This window comes from Hyperoodon ampullatus, assembly GCF_949752795.1.
Source record: "Hyperoodon ampullatus genome assembly, chromosome: 11".
Taxonomy (NCBI): Eukaryota; Metazoa; Chordata; class Mammalia; order Artiodactyla; family Ziphiidae; genus Hyperoodon; species Hyperoodon ampullatus.
In genome coordinates this window covers 38,979,854-38,993,078 of record NC_136924.1, presented here as the reverse complement: position 1 = coordinate 38,993,078, position 13,225 = coordinate 38,979,854, and the positions used below count along the sequence as shown (strand labels likewise).

At 52.0% G+C, this 13,225-nt stretch overlaps 1 protein-coding gene across 2 annotated transcripts in view; it reads left to right on the top strand.

Moving 5' to 3' along the window:
* Positions 1 to 589: 589 nt before the first annotated feature.
* Positions 590 to 13,225, top strand: part of PACSIN2 (protein kinase C and casein kinase substrate in neurons 2) — a gene marked incomplete at its 5' end in the record, with an annotated part of 40,316 nt that continues 27,680 nt past the window's right edge. For both annotated transcript variants that reach the window (XM_079715161.1, XM_079715160.1), the window contains one exon: positions 590 to 649. In XM_079715161.1, the coding sequence (XP_079571287.1) occupies positions 590 to 649 (60 nt within the window). The remainder of the gene's footprint in view (positions 650 to 13,225) is intronic.

Genomic DNA, 13,225 nt, shown 5'->3' with positions numbered 1-13,225 from the left:
GCCCAACACAAGCAAAGCCTGGTGGAAACTCTGTGGAGAGTGGAGTCAGGTGTCGAAGGGGGGTTATTTCCACTCACATTTTACCCCAGGTCCTAGTCCTGTCGGATGGGTAGGACAGGCTGGAACAGAGTGAGCCCCGAGATGAAGGGACTCTGCCTTGGCGTGTTCTCCTCACATGTTCTCTGTCCCCTTCTCCGAGGGATGAGGCCGATTAAGCTTGTCAATCTGTTGATTTAAGTACACGGACTGTTTGCAGAAAGCTCTTTGAGCTCCTCAATTAAGATGTTGAAAGGTTTACTTGTTACTGTGAAATACACACACACATGCACATAACACACACATGTATGTCAGTGCCAAGTTTAGAGTTTATTGACTTTCTCCCACCAAAAGGAGACATTTTAGACTGCTCTGTACTGAAGGCAGTAATGGAAATGGAAGTTGCGCAATGGAGGTGGCTTGCTTTTTTACCTTGGGAATTTAAAACCTCAATGATATGTTTTTCTTTTATAGGTTTGTCTACGGATTTTGAGCATCTGAAGCTGACCTCTGAATTTAAGCATTCCCTGCTGCTCCCTCACCCTTTGAAGAGATGTCTGTCACTTATGATGATTCCATTGGAGTCGAAGTGTCCAGTGACAGCTTCTGGGAGGTAATGCCCATGATTTCTTATGGATGAATGCAGAGACCAAGCCAATCGTGCCTGACACCCCCTCCCTCTTTTTTGGCTGGGATTTGGAGGATGAGATGAACATACCCCAAATCCAGCCAGGCATTTGTGGTCAGATCTAGGTGGCAGCAGGTATGGCTTAGCTCTCAGTGAAGGTGGTAAACTTACCTTGTTAGGAGAGTTGGATTAATGAGAGAGGTTAGAGGTGTTAATTAAGGTCTTGTCAATTTGTCCATTCTCAGAGCTTCCTTTCCACGTTTAGCCTTGATATGACTTGGTGCGACGTACACTAATTACCGGGCTTGGCCTGAGAAGCGGCATTACTTTTGAGTTTTGTATGGAAAAATGGACGGCAGTGATGTGACATCATGTTGGACAGTACAGGCAAGTGGCCAGAGGGCTGAACACACTACCCTTGAGCTTGCTGGAGCATCTTCTTGTTAGTCTGTGCCCATGAGGAATTCCTTTCCTAATCACATTATTTTGTGTGGTTTTTTTTTGGAGGTTACTCTTCCTGAACCCCACTTACTTCCTGCCTGCTGGTTAAAGCAAAGTCCATGTTTGATAAAATTTTATTCATATGGCAAAACCCCCGGAACCTTCCCAGCAGCTGTGGGCTTAGTGGAAAGAGCACTGGCTCTGCAGTTGGAAGGATCTGGGTTCTGATCCCAGCTGTGCCATTACTAGCTGTCTGTGTGACCCTGGGCAAGTTGCTTGACTAATCTGAGCTTCAGGGTTTTCATCTCTAAGAGGGAAAATGATACTGGTCTTCGAGGGAGGTTGCCAGGATGAAATAAGAATAGAGACATCGACGCCATGTGGGTGCTTTCCTGATACAAAAGGCTCAAGTGCTGCAAAAGATGAGGGTGAGGCCCTGGGGTTTGCTGGAAACTAAAACACATTAGTTCTATGAACTTAGATTAATTAGGTGTATAATTTTGTCTGACATCAAATACCATCTGATATTATAAATTTATTTATTTTTGGCTGCTTTGGGTCTTCACTGGTGCGTGCTGGCGTTCTCTGGTTGCGGTGAGCGGGGGCTACTCTTCGTTGCAGTGCGCGGGCTTCTCATTGCGGTGGCTTCTCTTGTTGCAGAGCATGGGCTCTAGGTGCGCAAGCTTCAGTAGTTGTGGCTCGCAGGCTCTAGAGCGCAGGCTCAGTAGCTGTGGCGCATGGGCTTAGTTGCTCTGCGGCATGTGGGATCTTCCCGGACCAGGGCTCGAACTCGTGTCCCCTGCATTGGCAGGTGGATTCTTAACCACTGTGCCACCAGGGAAGCCCCCCATCTGATATTATAGTCTAACAGAGACAAGTGATCACGGGAGCCCAAGTTTTAAAAAGATGGACTCAGAATTCTCTCAACACTTTTCTTCTTTAGGTATTGGGGGAAATGTCATTATGGACTTTCAGCTGAATACTTCGTTTTATTAAAATTGTGTGTTTATTGAGCACCTCCTGTGTGCTAGGCCCTGTGAGTTCCAGTGGGAAATGTGACAGCCTGAGTCCCTACCCCTCGGCTGGTAGCAGCCTTCCTGGTGGGTGTCCAGGCTGGAGCTCAAATTTCAGTAGCCAAAGAGGCACATGTGGCTCGGGAAACATTTCACCGAAGGCAGCAAGAGTGACGGGGCAGCAATGGTGTCACGGGCGCATCCCAGCCGCTCAGCAGCAGCAGCTCCCTGGCATAGTCAGGTGCATTCTCACAGCATGTGGGAAGGTCGGTGGTAAAACTAGATAAAAATGGATCAGAACAGGCAGTTCCAAGATGCAGTGTGGAGGTGCCTCTGGGACATCACTGGGATTCAGGACTGCCCCTCTGGTCCCATATGCAGTCCTGGGTTCACAGGCAGGCAAGCTCCGCCTGCTGTCCTCTGGGGAGGCTGTGGCCTCGCCAGCATTGCAGAAGCACTTGGGGAGCTGGCGCTGGCTGCAGAGACTTCCTGTGAGCTCCTGTGAAGCTGGCCTTTAGAAATGCAGGTTCCTGTTCTTCTCAACACTGATCTGAAACTATGGACAGAATCCTTTACAGTCGTGGGGAAACTTTCTGTTTGGTAACTGTCGTGACATTGCCATCAGTGCCTGCCTTGAGCAAGGTGGTAGTATGGAGAGGCTAGAGCACACGAATGGCCTTGTGAGGGATAGACCAGGAGAGGCAACAGGACAGGTTCAGACACAGGCTTTGGAGCCAGTGGTCTGGGTTTGACTCCCTGCCTTGTCACTTAACTGTGTGTGTGTGGCTTTAGGCAAGTTACTAATTTTTCTTTTTCTCACTTTCCCAATCTGTAAAATGGGGATACTAACAGTACCCATATCCTAGGATTGTGAGAGTTAAGGGAACAAATGCATGTAAAGTGGTGTCGGGCCTCAAGACAGGTGCTGGCTGGTAGCTCTGTTCTTCTGCTCTGGGGGATGGGGGGCCATCAGCACACACACAACATATAATCTGTTCCTCTGGGGTGTGTTGGTCAGCATTGCCGTAATTACCCAGATGCCAGAAGCTGCTGTGGAAAAATTAGGTAGCTAAATATGGTGCTATTACAGAAGTCTTCAGCTGCTGGTTAATAAAGAAAACAGTAGGGCTTCCCTGGTGGCGCAGTGGTTGAGAGTCAGCCTGCCGATGCAGGGGACGCGGGTTCGTGCCCCAGTCCGGGAGGATCCCACATGCCGCGGAGTGGCTGGGCTTGTGAGCCATGGCTGCTGAGCCTGCGCGTCCGGAGCCTGTGCTCCGCAGTGGGAGGGGCCACAACGGTGAGAGGCCTGTGTACCGCAAAAAAAAAAAAAAAGAAGAAAAGAGAAAGAAAAAAGTAGGTGAAAGTTGCCAGTGTGTATTGTCAGCATATATTAAGTCAAGTAGCTTGAACAAGTCCTGTCATTGATGATCTCTTGTATGAAGAATCCTAAGGATTCTTCAGGCTCTGCTCATCTTGTGATGCTGTCCCTGAAATTAGTCTTCATCTCATATAAATCAGCAGTGCCGCCCTCCTCCTCTGATGGATGTGCCCTGGATTGCTCAGGCTGAACCGGCCCTCCTCGTCTCTGAGCGACTTAGGCGCACGTTGCCAGGTGCACATCTCCAAGCTGCCAGCAAGTTCCCTCTTTCCCATGGAAGGCCACTTCTCACTGGTGTGACCCACAGAGCTGTACAATCTAAAGAAAGCCTTGCGGTCTCGAGGTGGAAAAGTCTTTTGTGCTTAATTTTACTCCTTCCCACCAAAAGGTGCTAACTGAAGTGGGTCATTCCAGAACCATCTTCTACATGCTGGCTGTGTGCCTGCACAGGAGGGACATGGCCCTGCCCTCCAGGAGCCTTTGGCTGTGACATTTGGAGGTAAGCTCCCTGAGGGAGGAGACAGATCATTGTTTGAGGTGCTGTAGAATTTGCTGGGGTGCAAGGGGGAGGTAGGGCTCCCCCTAGGGTGGGGGGCAGGAAAGGTAGCATGGAAGATAGGCAGGATCCGTACTTACTAAGCACTCAGATGTTTGCTAGATGAATGAGTGAACAAGTAGTGATCTTGGGAGGAGAGATTACCCACAGGGACATAATATCAGCCAGAAGTATTTAGTGGGCATTTGGAGGGGACACCTTCTGTATCCCCAACACCGTAGTAAACGATTCAGAAGAGAAGAGGGGTGGATATCTGATTCCCACAGTGAAGGTATTGGGAGGAGAAAGGATGGTGGCCTCCATGGAGAGTGAGGGCAATGAGGCCAAGCCACAGCTCTGCTTCTCAGTGTCATGGCGTTCAGGGGAGAGGGGTCTGCTGCTGGCATCACCAGAGAAGATACGTGGGGTGGGTGGGGCTGGGCTGTGAGTTGGGAACAGGGACAGCATTCTAGGCCAGAGCAATGTCTGGAGGTTGGAATGAGCATGGCCTTGCAGAGGGCTGAGGATCTTGACCTCTTTGGAGCCAAGGGTCTGTTTTGGAGGTGAGAAGTCACGTGGGATTAGGTAGGTTGAGGCCTAGTAGAGGTGGTTCCCCAAGAGGATGACTCCTTTAGCCACCAGTTGGCTGAAGTTGGAGGCTAGCACATCCTGCCCACAGGCTCCCCAGTGGGGCGTGGGTGGCTCGGTCGCTTCTGGCAAGCCCTGGCTCGCGCGGGGAGCGTGCAGGTGTCCCCTGCGTCCTTCACTTCCAGGCCCTCCTTCTGGGTCTCATCTTTGGCTCTGGGGGCTGGGGTACAGAGAGAGCCTAGGCTGCAGGCCATGGTGCTTTTCAAGTGTTACCAGTGCTTCCTAGGAAGCCTGGCCCCCCTCTGCCCTTCATAGGCTCTGTGAACACAACAGCGGATTTGGCCCCAGCAGGCCTGAGGGCTGCAGCCTGAATCTCTGAGGGCTCCTGGGGCCAGGCTGAGAGGGCAAACTGCTGATTTCAGGAACTGGGCCCTGCATCTGCCTCATCCCTGAGGCAGGAGCTCTGTTCAACTGTCAGCAGTACGTGCAATTAGAGCTCAGATCTCCCCGGCTAAAGCCAGGCTGGGGCTGGCCTGTACTGCACTCTGTGGGCACAAGGAGCCTTTGAGGAGAAGGATATTTTGGAGATGAAGAGGACATAAATATCTTGCTGTAAAATGTTCTGGGAATGTTAGCCCTAAAGAGTTGGCACGTGACTAGTATTTGCCGTCTTCTTCAGAGAAGGCCCTCCCTGCAGAGTCCTCTCAGACTCGAGCACTGTGGACACAGCACATCACATGAGAACATCTCCATGTGCATCAGTATTTTGTCTGGAAAGCCATCCATGTGGAATGGTGTGTACATTTCCCATCCTTTTAGACCAATTTTGTAGGTAACATATTTACAAGATGCTGCTGCCCCCTGTTCATGGATTCCATAAAGCCTTATTTGGCACCTGCCATGATCCAGGCCCTGGGCTAAGTCCTGGGGTCCCAAAATGAGTGCACAGTCTTGGGACCCCAGAGCCAACATTTTTAGTGGCGGGCAGTCATGGGCGGTTGGGTGGGTGCCGTGAGTGGAAGCACGAGGTGTGTGAAAGTAACTGTCACCTTGCCTCTCAGCAGCAGTGGTCCATTCCATGTGTTCTCCAGCCACCTCCCACATACACAGATCTGGATGGACTTCTCTGCATGGCAGCCTTGCTGTGGGTGTGTCAGCCTTATGACTATTCCACAGCACTTGGACATAGCTCCCAGCAGGCTGGTGGCTTACCTTTATTTCACTAAAGTTTTTAAATAGAACCATTAATTCATTCTTTCAAGCAAACTAGTATTTGTTGAACCATGACCAAGCATTAGGGCACTAGCCTCCCCTGTGCCATGTTCCATCTGTTCTGTACCCTGCAACCAGGGGAGCCCATCCAGAAAAGCAAACCTGTGCAACTCCCTGCCCCGGGTAGGAACCTTCACTTTTCTGCGTCACCTTCAAAGTAAAGCCGCACTCTTTAGCATGCCTAAGACTTGAGCATGTGCTGGCAGCTGCTGGACACCTGGCCCTTCCTAAGGAGCTCTGCCCTGGGCTCCAGCCAAGCAGAGCCCCCCAGGCTCCCATCCACCAAGAGCTGTCTCCCTGCCTGGGAGGGTAGGGGCTGCGGGCGGTGGTCTTTTCTCCAGCCTGACCTCCATTTCTTTCCCGGGGAGCCCCTCCTCCGGGCAACCTTCCCTGGTCCTCCCTGGCAGGCCTAGGCAGCCTTCCTGCCTGCCTGCCTAGCATGCTGTACCGATTGCTTCTCCCTCTAGGCTGTGAACTCCCTAGGGGCAAATACGTGATTCTTCCCTGGGAATCTGATACTTAGCACAGTGCTTGACACGCTAAATGATTGTTGATTGAATGTACAAGTGAATCAGAGAAAGGATAAGGTTTGATGCTGGGTAATAAGATATGCCCTGCTCATGAGAAGCTTACAAACAAATATTTGGAATTAAAATATGTATGCAAATAGCCATAATACTGAACAGATATCATTATTTCAGTAAACACCTACAGAGCACCCACTATGTGCCAGATCCTATTCTAGGCCTTGAGGGTGCAGCATGAATAAACAGACAAAAGTGACTTTTACATCTGGCAAATGCTGTGAGGATGTGGAAGAGGGCCCTCCCTCCTGAGCGGGTGGACTGCACTGTGTCAGCGGTGGCTCCAGGAGAGCAGTGACTCTGGCCGCCCCTTGTACCCCATGCGTGGGTGTGTACGCGCTGCTAAGTTGTGGAGCTGTGTGCCCACAAGCCCTGTGCTGTGGTCTGCCTACTCTCTGTGGGACTGTCAACCCACAACAAGAAGTTTAGCAGTGAAAACCGGTGATAGCGGCCAGCGTTTATTGCACACTTGCTCTGTGCCAGGCGCCTGCTCTGCTTTACGTGGGTGCTCTCAGTCCTCTCCACTGCCTCTGCGATTGTGAGCTCCACTTTACAGGTGGGGCAGCTGAGGCTCGGGTGGTGTGATGGTGCTAGCAGTGGGTGGAGCTGGGATTTGGGCCCAAGCACCTGCTCTCTAGAACTGCTCTCCTGCCTCTGCTCTCAGCCTCCTGGGAGCTCCTTATAGGAGAGAGGTATTCCTTTGCAGTGACTGCCACGTACTTAAATGCCTCTGCTTCGGCGTGAGGAAGTAGCGTCCTGTCTGGGTTCAAGCCTGGTGCCAGCGTTTCTTAGTGTGTGACCCTAAGGACTCAGGGAAGAGAAGTAACCTGCTCAGTGTCCTAGGCGCGAACATAGCATTGCTAATTCCTACTTGCCAGGATGGTTGTGAGAATTATAGATAACACCCGCAGTGCCAGGGTCCGAATGTCTCCGAGCCCGAGTGGTCTCAAAGCGTCACCTCTTCACGTGTGAGCGTTGCACCCGTGGAGACAGGCGAAGACGGGCCAATCAGGTGGCCTTTCACCTGGTCCATGCAGGCTTGCCCCTCCCCTGCCTAAATGCCATTGTTCTAGATGCCAGCTAGCGAGCCGCTCAGCTCTGGCCTTGAGAGACTCGAACACTCAAGACGTTTTGCTGTCAAGCTTATTCTCTGAAGATAGATTTTTATTTTCTCTCTTGATTTCAGTGATGTCAAAGTAACTTTTGAAAGCCCTGTAGGAGAAAACGTTTTCCATTTCTACTCAGTAACAAATAGAAATGCATGATTTTAGAACTGGAGAAGTCTTGGGCGCTCAGTTAGCCTGTGGTGGCCTGGCTGCACTGAGACACCTTTATACCAATGTGTGGGTGCGTACGGTGGGCCTGGTGCTGAGGGACCCAGGCACGGAGATGGGGCGGAGGTGCTTGTGTCCTGTGGCGGAGGGTTTTCTTTTTTAACAGGAGTCAGGAAGGGGGGCAGCGACCTGGTTACCAGGCAGCCGTACGCTCAGGCTGCTTCCCGGACGCTTGGCTGAAGCATGAGTGTGTGCACGTACACTCATGCCAGGGAGACTGGGCGCTCCAGGGCAGGGTCTTCGGGGCGGTGGCTCACAGGTGGGGCATGTGCTGTGCTCAGGAACAAGTCCCCAGGCGTCGCTGGGCCTTTATCCTGACATCTGAGCAACATGTGCCGAGAGGGCAGAGCGCGGTGAGCCTGGCTGACCAGTCTTGAGGAGGAGTTCAGGTCTAAAATAACTTTGTTTAAACACATCCTTCCTCTGTGCGTTATTATCTGTTCTGCCTTGAGTTAGATCTGAGAACTGGAATTTCTCACTTTCCATTTCATCCATTTCTCAGCTTGTCATTTTGAACATTTAGGTTAAAGATTGACAATGCAGTTATTTTTAACATTGTTGAAGTTTGGGATTTGTGCTTTAAAGCTCTCAAACAGAAAGGGTGATGACCTACAGTTTCTTCACCCTCCTACTTGATGAATCCAGGAACAGGGGATAGGGCTGGTAAGTGTTGGGGGTGAGATCTGAAAACCAGGAGTGGGGACTGAGTGAGGCCCGAGGCAGTGACAGGACTAGTTTGGGTCAGCACACAGGTCAGGCTCAAGGTGGCTGGAAACTGAGGCTGTACGTAACAACAGCAGCAGCAGGCCAGCACGGAGCCTTGATGTCTAACCCTCTTGGGGCCCTGCCAGGTAAACTGCATTACCCTGTTTCGAGAATGGGGAGCCCGGTGAGGTCAGGTTCAGGGGAGCACTGAGGTGAGAAGATCCTAGACCTTCTGTTCCAGTGCAGGACGAATTGGGAGCCCAGATGGTGGGTGAGCTGGAAGGTAGGTTGGAGAACTGGAAGTGGAATCCTGTAGAAATGAGGACTGCCAGAGCAGATTGAGAGCAAGGCACAGAGTTCATGGTTCTCCAAGGATACGCCTTACTCCTTGGTCCTTTCAAGGACATCACAGATTTTACAACCTTAAGATTGATTGTGACCCCTTGTTTGGAAAGGGAGGTTCAGAGTAGGGGTTGGGATGGATTGAAGAAGGGTGCCTGAGACGGGAGGCCCTGCTGGTCCTGCTGGTGTGTATGGATATGGCCTCTGCTGTGCACTCCGCAGGGAATGCGGGTGGGGAAGTAGTGGCACTGAAAGGCCCAGTCCTGGAGTCCTCTTGGCCTGCCTGGACATGGCGGGACGTGGAGATAAACTGACTGGGAACTGCAATTTGACTGAAAGCCGTGCAAGTGCAATGAAGGAACTGCGAGGCTCTCCTGCTGGTTTGTGCTTGGCAGAAGTGTTAGTTAGTTGCTCACTTGTCATCTGTGGAGTTAATATCTGATGATGTGCTGAGAGGTGATCCTTTTTAGCTTTTGTGGGGAGAGCTCAAGGGACTCACTGGATTAAGAACTCAATAAATAAAGGATCGTGACTTACTTCATTGCCTGTGCCTCTAGCTGGGCACTCAGCAACTTCTCAGTCCCCTCCTGTCTACGTGGAACGGAATCTCTGCTCCCAGCATCATTCAGGCATTGAGAAGATATTACAGGGTGCTCTCTGTGTGCCTGGCATGGTGGATGGAGAAGAATAAAGGCACAGTCCTTGCCCTCAAAACCCATATGTTACCACATTTTGCATGTGACAGCAGACATCGTGGCAAAAGTAAGAGGGAGGGATGAGCTGCTGGGGAGGGGGTACCTTCACGGAGTGGGTGGCATCGCATATAGCTCATGCTCTGTGGGCCTCAACATGCTGCCTCAAGCCTTCAGAAAGTGGCCTTGCCCCAGAGGTCCCTCGGCTCTTACCTCAAACATCGTTTCCTCCAGGCAGCCCCGATCTCCTGGAGTGTTCCTTCCAGGACTTGCCACCATCTGTAACTGTTACTTGACCGAAGTCCCACAAAGGTAGGGATGATGACAGTTTGTTCACCATTGCATCCCTAGTCCCTTTCATAGTCCTTGGCACACAGTAGGTGTTCACCCCGTATTTGTGAGTGGCAAGAGGGTGTTGCCAGACCCTCAAAAACTGAGAGTTCTGAGTGCTTTGGGAGGTAGCCAGCCAGCTGCCTGGAATTATGCAGGTCCCTTGGAGGTCACCTAATCCTGTCCCCTCTCTTCATTTTGTGTCTGGAGGGACAAGATGAAGAAATGGCAGGTTTTGGGGCTTCCCTGGTGGCGCAGTGGTTGAGAGTCCGCCTGCCGATGTGGGGGACGCGGGTTCGTGCCCCGGTCCAGGAGCATCCCACATGCCGCGGAGTGGCTGGGCCCGTAAGCCATGGCCGCTGGGCCTGCGCGTCCGGAGCCTGTGCTCCGCAACGGGAGAGGCCGCAACAGTGAGAGGCCCGCGTACCGCAAAAAAAAAAAAAAAAAAAAAGAAATGGCAGGTCTTGTCAAGTGATGGCTGCCCCAGGCTAAGAGCACATCTGACTGGGAAGAAACCCACCCTATGCTGTGAACTTACCAGTGCATACATCCTCACAAAATCCGCCGTACAGCTGAAGGGATAGAAGCGTAGGCAGAGAGACCTGGTCATTTCTTTCAGGGCAGGGCCAGCTCTTTGCTGTTCCCCTCATGAGAGGGGGTAGAGGAAAGGTGGCCTCATCAGAGAGGGCCAGGGGCTGATGGCCACCTCTTCAGGCTTGTCTTTCATCCTTATCTTTCAGGCTGATTGAGAAGCTCCTGGAGCCTCTGGGCATACTGTAGCAGCTTTGGACAGAATGTTGGTCTCTGACTCAGTGCACATGCCTGGAGGGGCACCACCAGCGGCTTCTCTTTCTTGTCCGGTCAGCTTGGCACAGCTGGCTCACTCTTGGACCTGTCTTTCCAGGGTGTAGAGGGAGCAGCTCTGGTGCTTGGGACTTCAGAGTCACAGGTTAAAGAGCATGAGCATTCTGAGAGTAAAATCAAGGTCATCTTTGTCAAGCGGTCTTAGTAGTTTACAGGTTTGGGGGTCCTGGCGTGAGCCTCACTGGCACCAAGGGGAATCGGGGATTCAGGAGTGGGGCTCACATACTGCCTCGCAGTCTTGAACTCTGTGGCCTTTCCTGGAACCTGCAGGGCTGGTTGGAAACATACACATCACCTGATATGGACCCGTTAAGTCTTCATTCTACATGCTCTCTATTCGCAGCCTGAGAAAGGTTCTAGAAGGTAGGGTCTGCCTCCTTTTGGCTGCATGATTATGGGTGACTTTGCCTCTTCAAACCTGTTTCCTAGTCTGTAAAATCCTCCTGCCTGGGATCATCACAGGATTAAATGAGGTTGCATGTAGAGCTGTGAGCACTCTGCCTGGCAAAGTGTAGGTGTGCTCTATTATGATGCTGCCACTGATGGAAAAACTCTGTGTGTGGCGCCTGTTACCAAGAGGTTTGCAGTCCAGCTGGGGCAGGGAGGCTAACATGCACAGTTGTGACCCATGTGAAACAAGCTACAACTGTGGGGCACGGGGGCAGTGTTTGGAAGGGCCCTCGTGGCCCCCAGGTGGACCAGCCAGCAGGACCCCATGGTGGGGAATTGGTGTCGCCTATCTGCTAGTGCAGGCGATCCGGGCCCACCCTCTTGGTGGTCCAGCAGGGATGGCAGGCGGTGTCAGGGTAGCCTCTGTGGGGAAGACCAGCTGAGCCTTAGCAGAGAGCTGAAACTGGGGCAGGTAGGACGGGACTCGTTCAGCACCACCTCCTTCTCCATTTCTTTCCCTGCTCCTGGCACCTAACCCCTCCCCCTTTCTTTTTTTTTTTTTTTTTTTTTTTTTTTTTTTTTTTTTTGCTGTACGCGGGCCTCTCACTGCTGTGGCCTCTCCCGTTGCGGAGCACAGGCTCCGGACACACAGGCTCCGCGGCCATGGCTCGCGGGCCCAGCCGCTCCGCGGCATGTGGGATCTTCCAGGATCGGGGCACGAACCCGTGTCCCCTGCATCGGCAGGCGGACTCTCAACCACTGCGCCACCAGGGAAGCCCCCCCTTTCTAATAATATGGCTTTTGTGAGCATGTGTTGTTGTAAACTTTGTACCCTTGCTTCATGTGCAGCTATTTTTTTTTTTTTTTTTTTTTTTTTTTTTTTTTGCGTTACGCGGGCCTCTCACTGTTGTGGCCTCTCCCCCTTGCGGAGCACAGGCTCCGGACGCTCAGGCTCAGCGGCCATGGCTCACGGGCCCGCCCGCTCCACAGCATGTAGGATCTTCCCGGACCGGGGCACGAACTTGTGTCCCCTGCATCGGCAGGCGGACTCTCAACCACTGCGCCACCAGGGAAGCCCCATGTGCAGCTATTTTTAATTCGCCTCAAGGCATCCTGTGCCCTGCCGTTCTGTTTCTTTTTCTCCCCTCTGCACTGTGTGTGAGGTCTGTTCCATTGCGGCGTCTACACAGTCCTGCACTTCCTTCTTGCTGCCACACTGGGGTGCCCCCCACATTCACCCATGCATTCCCCAAGGAGGAGACCCCTACGTGCCCTGTGACCTGAGCCAACATATCTATGGGGATAAAACTCCGGAGCCATGTGGCTGGGGCATGTGTATGCTTAGTGACTTAATTACTGCCTGGCTGTCACAGGCTTGCCCCAGGCTGGTTTCCGCCATTGTATTCAGAAGGGGTCCTGTGTGCCCAGCTCCGCCCCACACTTGGCATTTCCCGCTCTCTACAGTGTGCCAGTCTGTACAGGTAAAGAGCTACCTTGCTGCTCTCATGGGCAGGCCCACGAGTGTGAGCATCTCGCTCAGGCCTTTAGCCCCATGGACTTCCACTTCTCTCTGAAGTTACCACTTCATACCTTTGCCCGTCTTCCCCGGGGGCCTCTCTTTCATGTTGATATGTAGGATTTCCTGGGATGTTCCAGATTTTAGTCCCTTGTCAATTTGGACAATTTAGACAGATTAGTAGACAGTATTTGAATCTGTTAACTTTGTCCATGTTATTGGTTTCTGAACAGAAATCCATAATTTTTGAAGTAATAAAATTTATTTGGACACGCACACACGCACACACACACACACACACACGGATGTGTGTGTGCGTAACCTTATGGCTTTTACTTTTGAAATTTATTTTTTATTTATTTTTTTTTTTTGCTGTACGCTGGGCCTCTCACTGCTGTGGCCTCTCCCGTTGCGGAGCACAGGCTCCGGATGCGCAGGCTCAGTGGCCATGGCTCACGGGCCCAGCCACTCCGTGGCATGTGGGATCTTCCCGGACCGGGGCACAAACCCGTGTCCCCTGCATCGGCAGGCGGACTCTCAACCACTGCGCCACCAGGGAAGCCCTACTTTTGAAATT